This window comes from Chiloscyllium plagiosum, chromosome 33 (genome assembly GCF_004010195.1).
Source record: "Chiloscyllium plagiosum isolate BGI_BamShark_2017 chromosome 33, ASM401019v2, whole genome shotgun sequence".
Lineage (NCBI taxonomy): Eukaryota > Metazoa > Chordata > Chondrichthyes > Orectolobiformes > Hemiscylliidae > Chiloscyllium > Chiloscyllium plagiosum.
In genome coordinates, this window is record NC_057742.1 from 7,225,397 (window position 1) to 7,237,017 (window position 11,621).

An 11,621-nucleotide genomic window follows, 5' to 3' on the forward strand; every position below is an offset into this window, starting at 1 on the left:
TTTCCACACTGTAAAGTAATCTAATCTAATCTAGTAATCTAATCTAATGAGGTGAGTGAGGAGACTTGGAAGGAGTACAAAGAGCAGCATAGAGCTAGAGAGAGTGGGTGTGTGTGAGAGTGTGTAAGTGTGTGGGATTGTGTGTCAGAGTGTGTGAGTGTGTGTCAGAGTGTGTGTGTCAGAGTGTAAGAGTGAAGTGCTTATTTCAAGGCAAACAAACTTATGCCTGAAACGATAGCTATGAGGTGCAATGAAAATGGGGCATGCTCCAGCAAAATGCAGGAAGTGCAAGGATCTGAAGGTCTGGCCTCTCTTGCAAGTCCCTCAGGAAAACAGCAACCTTCACTGCTCTACCCACTTCCAGCAGCACTCCGAAAGCTTGTGATTTTAAATAAACCTATTGGACTATAACCTGGTGTCATGTGACTTTGTCCACCCCAGGCACATGCATCTCCACACCATAATACTGGAGGGCCTTGGTATTTAAGTCTCCAACTTGTAACTTGAACCCACAACCTTCTGATTTTCAGAAGTGAGTACTATCCTCCCAGCCACAGCTGACACTGTGGTGAACAAAAACCATTAGGTTAGAAAATGGGGCACGTAACAAAGCAGTCTAAGAGAACATGGAATAGGCAACCACCCTATAACAGGGTTTTTCTGCAGGTGCACTCAAGGATTATGGGGCTTTTATTGAGCGAGTTAGACTGATGTGATTCTCACTGTGTCTACAACCTAAAATGGCCTCATTCGATAAACAAAAACAATTCTCACACCATCCACGATAGATCCAGAAACAAAAAAGAAATCATTATTCAGCTAGCTTGCAAAAACAAAGGATGGATTGCAAGAGGAAATTAGCTTCGATGTTGTTGCCAAGTTTCATGGCAGCCATAGAAAGGCCTGAGTGAAGCCAGTGCTGAGGTCCTATTTTTGGTCCTGGAGATTTCAGCTAGTACTGTATTGGTACTCAAATAATAAGAGGCATCTAACGTACGGCCAACCAGGTAGTAATCTATGATATATAAAAACTTAACTCCAATTGCCAAGAACGCTTCAAAGATAGGTTTCTTAAAAGAGCCACACACCAGAATTTGATTAGGATTTTTAGAATGGGGCAAGTATATATCAAGAGTACATAAATGGCAGCAAATGAAATGCAGAGTTCTTTGCAGTGTTGACCCTTGTTAAAGTTGAATGACCTTTTTTAAATATTAATTTATGGGATGTTGGTATCACTGGCCATTTGGTGTCAACCACATTGCTGTGGGTCTGGAGTCACATGTAGACCAGGCCAGGTAAGGATAGCAGTTTCCTTCCCTAAAGGATATTAGTGAAGCAGTTGGGTTTTTTCCTGACAAGAGTTTCCGAATGTATTAACTATTAGACTCATCAATTCCAGAGATTTAATGAGTTAAATTCCACTGTGTTAGGAATCAAATCTGGGTCCCCACAGTCTCTGGATTAATAGTCTAGTGAAAAAAGCTATGAGGTCATCACCTCATCAATGGGAGGTGACTAATGGCACAGGTGTGAATACAGCCTGAATCCATCTCCACAATTCAACGGATGTTAAATCCATAAAGTCAGGAGTTCTAATTTACTTATGGAAGCAAAATGAAAGCACTTTCTTTTTTAATGTTTAATCCTTCAAGTTGTGGGTAAACTAGCAAGACCATATTTACTGAGCTGGGAGACTGGCTGAGAATGGCCAGGATATTGACATAGCGCCCTGGGGACATGTGACCAGACTCTTCAAGCCCATTTGACAACATCTACACGTTGGACAGGAGAGCAATTAGCCAGCGTTTTATTTTTCTCAATTATCTAGGGATTTTTTGGGTTTTTTTTTCCCCTCGAGATGGAATGGGGCAGAGGGGAAACAGAGCCATGAGGAAAAGAAGTAAACTTTAATTCTTTCATGAGCTGGGGGCGTGTCACTGGTGAGGCCAGGCTTCATTGATTAACCCCGAATTGCCTACGAATCCAGTGGCTTACGCAGCTCATTCCGAGGGGCAGTCCAGAGAAAACTATGTGGATGCGTCAGCTAGAGAGTCACATATAAACCAGAGTGGAGTCAGGACAGCAGGCTTGTTCTCATTAATGAACCAGATAGGTTTTATCACAGCGATCACAATAGCTTCACTGAAGCTATTTTTAATTCCAGATTTTTACTCTTCAATCGAATTCAAATTCCACCAGCTAACCTTGGGCTATTTGAACCCTTGTCCCCAGAATATTAGGCCAGGCATCTGGATATTAGCCCAATGACATAGCCAGCATCATACTATCTCTAGATATAAGGTGACACCATGACAGATAGAGCAGACATTTTGGATGCATTGGCCTGCAACTGCCCTTTTGGGGATGACACAGTGGCATCCCTATGACTCTATGGTTAGCACTGCTGCCTCACCGCGCCAGGGACCTGGGGTTCGATTCCAGCCTCAGGCAACTGGCTGTGTAGAGTTTGCACATTCTCCCTGTGTCTGTGTGGGTTTGCTCCAGTTTCCTCCCACAGTCCAAAGATGTACAGGTTAGGGTGGATTGGCCATGGAAAATCGCCCAAAGTATCCAGGAATCTGCAGGCTAGGCGGGATAGCCATGAGAAAAGCGGGGTTACACGGATGGGATGGGAAGCTCTTTGCTGGGTCAGTGTGGACTCAGTGGGCCAAACGGCCTGATCTCATACTGTAGGGATTCTATGATGTTCACAAGGTTGTAACATGTGCCTACTGTCTTTGAGACGCGAGTAACAGCTCTTCTACTATATGGGCAGTGGTTGCTGTGATAACACTAATCCACACAATATAAAGAAAAGGGTCATAAAAAGATGGAGCATCAAACCAAGCAGGAGAAAACATCCGATCCATATCATATCAGATACTGCCATAGTAACATGTGAGAAAAGCCTTTAGCCCAGAAACCTGAACTCACTTTCTCTCTCCACACATGATGCCAGACCTGCTGAGTGTTTTTCAACAGTTTCTACTTTTATTTCAGTCTGCCAGCATCAAAGCTAGGAGGCATCAGTTTTACTGTATTAATAAGCCACACTTAACAAAATCTTCAATCCCCTTCTAGAGTGATTTTGTCAGGATCCTGTGGGTTTCTACGATGTGAATGTGACTGTACCCATTAATGTCTACGCTTTATCTTCTCACAGCTCTGTTTCACCTTGCGTTTTAATTAGGTCTCTGTGCCTCTTATGATGTACTTTCATGCATCAGAGCCACCTGAATGTTTAAACTCACTGATAGTTAGGCTTTAATTCCTTCACTTCCTTGAAATAGGGTCGCAAAATTGGGTGAAATTAGCTGCAAGAAAGTGTATGCTGGAAAACCGTGTGTTTATAAATCAGCAGTGCAAACCTACAAAGAGCAAATTAAACAGCACAAGTAAATAATAAACACAAGACTTTTCACAATGCACCACGCTAAGAGCAGTTAACATGGATCATTAACTGAACCATTAGTGTCTCCTCCCTCTGTGAAACTTCATTCAACTGTCTGTATGTGGCGCAGACACCTGAAGGTGGGTATTCCATCAAAGCTGCCTGACAGTAAAGGAGGATTGAGTGTTCTCTCTACCAGAGGAGACTGCTGCACACATTAATAGTTTGTCAGAGTTTGACATTTTTGAAATTCATTTTTTCGGGGTCTGGGAGATCATGGTTTGAACATTCCCCTCTTTTGGAATTCTAAGCCACAATTTCCCTTCTATTTAACCTGCATCTATTCACAGAGCTAACCCAATGCAAGATGGAAAATTATCTTCACAGTGTAACTGAGGAAATGGAGAATTCCAATCAGAATGTAAAACCTGTCAGCCATTCAGCTCACCTTGCCTGTGCTGGCTTCTCAAATGAACCCTTCAGTTAGGTCCACAGACCGATATCCATATGTTATGTGGGCAGCAAGAGATTTTCAGAGATTTATAAAAGGTTTCATTGTACATCTGGAGTTTAGCACCTGTTTTCACCTCTCCTATCTGGACACTTTCCCTGTCCAGAAGCCAACATCCCACTCAGAAAGAACCCAGTCCTTTTTACAGCAAGAAACTCAGCAGTGAATTAACCAATCATCCACTGACCAACAGATTCAGTATAATAATAACAAAAATCAAAAAGGGGGTAAACACTTTGTTGGGGCGGGGGGGGGGGGCGTGGGGTGATGATGGGGAAGACAGGCTTTGACCATATGCAAACAGACCTTGCCAAATTTATTACCTGATATACGTAACTACGCAACTATGATTAAAGATCCAGAGAAACCAGCTCTTTTTTGTTTGTAAAATACACCCACCACCAGTTAACCTCCCAGTTAATAAATTACAGATACTGCCCATTCGGGACAAGAACAAAGAAAATCAAAGGAGGAAACAAGGCAGTTTAGTGGGGGGGAGGGGTGAACTGAGTGAACATAGTGTTACTTTGGATCCCATATAGAGTCATAGAGATGTACAGCATGGAAACAGACTCTTTGGTCCAACTCGTCCAAGCCAACCAGATATCCCAACCCAATCTAGTCCCACCTGCCAGCACCCAGCCCACATCCATCCAAACCCTTCCTATTTATATACCCATCTAGATGCCTTTTAAATGTTGCAACTGTACCAGCCTCCACCACTCCCTCTGGCAGCTCATTCCATACACACACCATCCTTTTTTTTTAAATTTTCCCCTTGGGTCTCTTTTATACATTTCCCCTCTCACCCTAAACCTATGCCCTGTAGTTCTGGATTCTCCCATCCCAGGGAAGAGACTTTGCCTATTTACCCTATCCATGCCCCTCATGATTTTTTAAACCTCAGCCTCCGAAGCTCCAGGGAAAACAGCCCCAGCCTATTCAACCTCTCCCAATAACTCAAATCCTCCAACATCCTTGTAAATCTTTTCTTATCTAGGGAAGGATTTGTTGTTGTTGGAGGGGTCCATAGGGGGTGTACAAGAATGATCCCAGGGAATGAAGGGCTTGTCATTTGATAAGCAGTTGAGGGCTCTGGGTCCATACTCAATGGAAGTTAGAAGGATGAGGAGGAGATCTGCTTGAAACTTACAAAATACTGAGATGCCTGGATAGAGTGGACATGGAGAAGATGCTTAATTGGTACAAGAGATTAGGATGCAAAGGCACAGCCTTTTGGGGAAGGGATGAGGAGAAATTTCTTCAGCCAGAGGGTGGTGAATCTGTGCAATTCATTGCCACAGAGGGCTGTACAGACCAGGTCATTGGAGTGTATTTAAGACAGAGATTGGTAAGGGGATCAAGGATTATGGGGAGAATGCAGGAGATTGCGGCTAAGAAACATATCAGCCATGATTGTGTGGCAGATCAGAGTCATTGGGCCGAATGGCCTCATTCTGCTCCGATAGTCTATGGTCTTATGATTATTGGGGGAAATAATACAACCCCAGCCATGCAGTGTCCACTGTCCCTGAGTGCTTTGAAGCTACTGGCAAAAAATAAAATATAAAATAAAATAATAACGCGATCACCAATTCACCAAAGAACCCAGCTTCTCTTTTAAAAAATATATAAATAAACCCACCACGACATTTACAAAACACCCAATCAATCAAATGAGGAAAATACCTCATTTTCCTTTACTTTAGAAATGCACCAAACTAAGCCCTCACCAAATTAACAAAGTACGGGCAGTGCTGACAAGGGGTAGTGTAATAATTACAAAAACGGAAAATGGAGAGGGGAAGAACAGGTCAGGGAGGGGTGTTACTACATCAAGGTAATATGGAGTGAGGGAGGGAGAAGGACTAATACACTCCAGCCCCCGTAGGACCCAAATCGAAGAAGCCAGCTGTTCATCTTTCATTTTGAAAGATGTGCTACCAAATCACTTCAGCAACTATTTATCAAATAACAGCTAACACATTGGCCACCAGTGTGCTGTAGATCTCTATGATCTATGAATCTGACCAGGAGCAGGGTAAACGGCCAGCTGTGTATTTTTTAAGTCAACCTGTTCAAACATGTTACAGCATGTGGCTGGAGCAGATGTGACTTGAACCCAAATCTTCTGTGCCAGAGACAGGGACATTACCACTGCACCTTAAGACATTCAGCACTTACATTTAAAAGGGAGGAAGAGATGCAGGGGGCTAAATTAAATAGAATTGGAGAGTGAAACAGTGTTTCCCAGTCCCCACAGTGACCCCCTCTCTCTGAAGTGTTGTGGAAGTTGATGCTTTCTGTATTCTCCTTCTCTCTCTCTCTCTCTCGGGCACTCAGGTCTATGACTGCCTCCTAGACCGGTTTCCTGGACCTGTTGGTGTGAGAACTCAGCACTTTATTTTATTTTCTGTTATCACACACTACCAAACTGCTTTCTTCCCCATCTCCCAATCACCCGTGGTATTTTTCATCGATTAACCGCTATTAATCATGTTCCAATTGATGACCTTACATGCAAAGCATGTTAAGGGGCAGTGCAATGACATTAAAGGTGAGGGAAAGGTAGGAACAGAGGAGGGAGGGGATTAAATCAATATGGAGTTGGGGGAGGGAGTTACAACACACCCACTCCCTGCAGTGCCCACCTTTCTCTAAAGAAATTGAGCACATCTATGGGGATCACATGCTCAGTCTCAAGGACACTGGGCACAAACGAAGCCATGGAAGAGGGGTAGGCTCATCAACCATGACCCCCTCACTGCCCAAATCAACCTTTGCTGAGATGCTAGTACACATCTTTGGAACAGGTGGGACTTAAACTTAAGCTTCTTGGCTCAAAGGTAGGGACACTACCACTGTGCCACAAAAACCCTATCAAACCTAAGGAGCAACGTTTTCATGCAGATGCATGCATGGAATGAGCTGCCAGAAGAAGTGGTGGAGTTTGGTACAGTTACAACATTTAAAAGGCACCTGGATGGGTATATGAATAGGAAGGGTTTAGAGGGATACAGGCCAAATGCTGGCAAATAGGCCTAGATTAGGTTAGAATATCTGGTCGGCATGGACGAGTTGGAGTGAAGGGTTTGTTCCCATGCTGTACATCTCTATGACTCTGTGACTATAATTCAAGCTTCATCTGCCTTGGCGGGATTTGAACTGATGACCTCAGAACTTTCCCTCCGAACCCACAGCCTAAGTACCACATCCGATGGGTATCATCTGCTCTCCAGGGTTGGCATGGTTTACCCTTAAAGAGGCCAAAATTTCTAATAACAATCGCTGGGAAAACCTAGCAGATCTGGCAGCATCTGTGGAGAGAAAGCAGAGTTAACATTTCAGATCCAGTGACCCTTCTTCAGAACTGATACTAGCCCAGAAAAAGTTGGTATGTACTGAAGATGGGGCTGTGGGGGTGAAGTAAACAATAGGTATAGATGGAGACCAGAGAAAGAGAGAGGGAGAGGGAGAGGGAGAGGGAGAGGGAGAGGGAGAGGGAGAAAACAACAGTAGGATAGAAAGGAACACGTAACGGTCAGCCTGGGGGAATCAATAGCAGGTAGTGGGCAAGTTAGTAGCTGATAATGGGTTGTTTGTAGTAACAGTTCATGTAATGGCCTGGTGTGTGGGGGTTTGGGTAAGGAGATGGATGTTGCATGTCCAGGCTGTAAAATTAGCAACCTCGATATTGAGTCCTGAAGGCTGTCAGGTCCCTAAGTGGAAACTGAACTGTTGTTCTTCCAGCTTACACTGAGCTTCCCTGGAGCACTGCAGCAAGTCTGAGACAGAGATGTTGGCCAGAGAACCAGGGTGGGGTGTTAAAGTGGCAGGCAACTGGAAGCTCAGGGTCATTTTTGTGGAGAGAACATCGGTGTTGTGCAAAGTGGTCGCCCAGCCTATGTTTTGTCTCCCCAAGTGGAGGAGACCGTGTTGTGAGCAGTGTTTCTAACACGAACGCAAAGACCTACAGACATTTTTTTTTCACTAGTTTCCATCCTACCCTTTATTTTGCCTCAGGCTTTTGTGGGTTCAAGTCTCACTCCAGCAAGATGAGCCCATAAGGCCAGAGTGACGCTCCAAGGCAGTACCGAGTCGGTGCTGCATTGCCAGAGATGCTGGCTTTTGGATGAGCCACTAAGCCAAGGCTGTACTTGCCTTCCCAGCTCAATGTAAAAAAATCTCCTGGCACTGTTTCAAAACAAAGGACATCTCTTGTGCCAGATTTATCCCTTAGCTAAGCTCTAAAAATAGGAAGGATATTATTAAACTGGAGAGAGTTCAGAAGACATTTACCAGGATGTTGCCGGAACTGGAGAGTTTGAGGTATGGGGAGAGTCTGAATAGGCTGGGTTTTTTTTTTCACTTGATTGTAGGAGGTTCACTGGGGTGGTTTTTAAAATCAAGAGGGGTACAGATTAGGTGTACGGCAGGTGTCTTTTTCCCCGGGTGGGAGATTTCAGGACTAGGGGCATGTTTTTAAGGTGAGGGGAGAAAGATTTTACACAGAGAATGGTTCATGTGTAGAATGCACTTCCAAAGAATGTAGTGGGTACAGTTACAGTGTTTAAAGGATAGCTCGATAAGTACATGAATAAGAAATGTTTGGAGGGATATATGTGTCAGGAGCAGGCAGTTGGGACTAGTTTAGTTTGGGATTATGTTCAGCAAGGACTGGTTGGACTAAAGGGTCTGTATGACTCTATGGTCAGTGCCATAAAGTGAACAGAGGGGTTCAGCAGAGTCTATCACAGCTTTGCCAGGAAATGAACGAGATCATTGACCTCAGATATTCTCTTCTCATAGACACCTGCCTGACCATTTCGGGCCGTTTTAGTTGTTATTTCAGATTTGCAGCATCTGCAGCACTTTGCTTTTTCTCCAAAAAGCTACTTCCTTGGCTGCAAAACGTTCTAGAATATTCTGAGGGGGGTGAGAGGTGCTGTGAGGTGTAGGCTGGCTACAGTCCAGGGTTAACAAAAAAAACCAAACTTGAATTCTGAAGAAGGGTGCTGAAACTCTGTCTGTCTGTCTCTCTCCTCAGATGCTGCCGCACCTGCTGAGTTTCTGGTTAAAACAAAACTTGGTTGGACGCCCCAGCAACAGAGGATGGAATGGAAGATCCAAATCCAATGGTGAATCTGAATCTTCCTCATCCCTAATGAGCACAGTATCTCTCTGACTTGGCAAGGTTGCAGCGATAATTCACCTGCATTTTCACAGGCTGTACCTTAGAGAACAACCCTCGGGAGCTGGAGCGGGGCGAGGGGAGTTGGGGGGTGTTGGGGGAGGCACTGATGATTTCTGTGGAGAGACATTTCTGGAGAATCGCTGTCAGACTGAATTCAGGACCGGTTTATCCGCCTGATCGGAATGTTTAAGACTCGTCCTCGCTCGTGTCGTTCACACAAATGTCCAAGTCTCCCAGCTGCGGGCTCTGCCAGCATTGTTTTTTTCAATATTACTCATGAAACCCCCTCCCCGCAGCAGTCCCCCCATCCCAAACCCACAATAATACATTCCTTCCCAACCCTCCATCACTTTGCAAACCGCTGCTCCAGTAAACGGCATCCCGTGCTGCCACAACAAAAGGCATCTTTTACAGCTTTGCTACAAATTGCCTTGCACCCCAGACAGAGAGAGTGTTCCCTTTAACGTTTACAGCAACTTTCCAGTGTGTGAGAGACATCCGGGAGGATAATACTAAGAGCAGACCATCGCTTCGGTGTAGATTTCAGGGGTGAAAACAGGGCACCAAGATATTAACGAGACACCTTGGTCAAAAAGATTTGAGATGAATTCTACTGCAGAGCGTGCAATGAGAGAGAAAAACACCCTGAACCAGAAAGCTGGCTCTGTCGCCTTAAGCAGCATCTCTGGGAATGTTGCCCTGGGTATTTCAGGAGGGACAGAGAAATTTACAGCAAATCACCTTTTGCAATTGGTAGGACTGGGAGGAGAGTGGAACAGATAAATAAGAAGGGGAAATCTGCCTCTTACCTGTGAGCTCCGCAGCGTCCAGCTTGCCGAGTATTGAAGGCAAGTACAGGAGAAAGAAAGTACCCAGTCCCATGTTGTTGCTGTGGTCGGGAGCGTTTTGAAAATAGCAGGCAGTCCCCTGAAAGCGGACGGTGCACTGAGCAGCGGTGATGCTCCCTCAGCTCTCACCTATGAGAGTTTTATGTCCAAAGTCCATTAGAAACAGATGCGAGGGATTGCTCGAAGACTTGATGTTGGGGAATATCTCGTGGTCTTTATCCCTTCCCCTCTGTGGCTGCCTTTCCAACAGATTATTTTTGCATCTCTCTCTCTCTCTCTCTCTGGCTGTGTTTGTTTAAGAACTGTGCGGAGCTTGCAAAGCACGCCACACTCTGTCAGACTTTCATCATAACACGGAGAAGACTAAGTGGGACACACACAGAGAGAGAGATTGCAATAAGAGGGTGTGGGGGATTTACACCTGAATCCAACCAGCCCGCTTCTTATCCAGTTCCCAACCAGAAGAAACATCCAATCCGATTGACAAACACGCCTGCCAATCTTAGCTGCTGAATAATTCATTCTCCCAGCCCATGAGAATGAAGCTCTTCAAAACTTGCTACATTCTTGGTTTGGAGACGCTGGTGTTGGACTGGGGTCCACAAAGTTAAAAATCACACAACACCAGGTTATAGTCCAACAGGTTTATTTGGAAGATCAGCGCTCCGAAAGCTAGTGCTTCCAGTTAAACCTGTTGGGTTATAGTTTAGATCAGAGTGATGCTGGAAAAGCACAGCAGGTCAGGCAGCATCCGAGGAGCAGGAAAATCGATGTTTCGGGCAAAAACCCTTCATCAGGAATGAGGTTGTAATTAGGCTTTTGGAAGGGCTTTTGCCCAAAACGTCGATTTTCCTGCTCCTCGGATGCTGCCTGACTTGCTGTGCTTTTCCAGCACCACTCTGATCTAAACTCTGGTTTCCAGCATCTGCAGTCCTCACTTTTGCCTGTTGGATTATAACCTGGTGTTGTGTGATTTTTAACTTGCTACCTTCTTCCTCTAGATAATATTTTTTTCCAAATGCCACACAGGAAATGTCTCCATACAACATCTCCTTTCTGTCCCTGGTTATGCTGAATGACCATGGGGTAGCTGTAAATCTCGGGTGTTGAAAAGGAGTTCCAGAGTTGAGGTGTAATTCCATAAATGCTTCCAAAATGTTTTATTTACAAAGCGTTCAGATACTTAAGTCCACGCTGATCGGTCCCCTGGCCCGCGAGTGATTCGCACACGTTGTAACAGATTAAAAGCGAAATACTGCAGATGTTGAAAATCTGAATAAACAAAATGCTGGGGAAACAAGGCAAATCTTATTTAGAGAGAGAAACAGAGTTAACAGTCCAGTATGACGTCTTCTGAACTGATTCGAAGCATTAACTCTTTCTCTTTCCATTGATACTGCTAGACCTGCTGAGTTTCTCCAATATTCTGTGCTTGGTTCTGTAACAAAAAATGTCCCTCTCTCTACCACCCGTTAGAACCTTCTTTCAATAAACTTAACTGGCATTCCGTTTTAATTGCACTGCAAGATGTACTTCTGTCCTCTGTGAATTATTCTCACAAATTGCAGATTTCTGATAAAAACTTCCCCTTTCTCGACTATCCATTTTTTAAAAACAATCATAGCACTTTCCACATCGTTGGAATGTGCCAAGGAGTTTATCACCAGTGAGGTA

At 44.5% G+C, this 11,621-nt stretch overlaps 1 protein-coding gene across 1 annotated transcript in view; it reads right to left on the minus strand.

The window, feature by feature from the left end:
- Nucleotides 1-10,352, minus strand: part of LOC122539786 (plexin domain-containing protein 1-like) — a 276,760-nt gene extending 266,408 nt beyond the window's left edge. The window contains exon 1 of the mRNA XM_043674842.1: nucleotides 9,909-10,352. Coding sequence (XP_043530777.1) covers nucleotides 9,909-9,981 — 73 coding nt within the window. The 5' untranslated portion in view covers nucleotides 9,982-10,352. The remainder of the gene's footprint in view (nucleotides 1-9,908) is intronic.
- Between the last annotated feature and the right edge of the window lie 1,269 nt (nucleotides 10,353-11,621).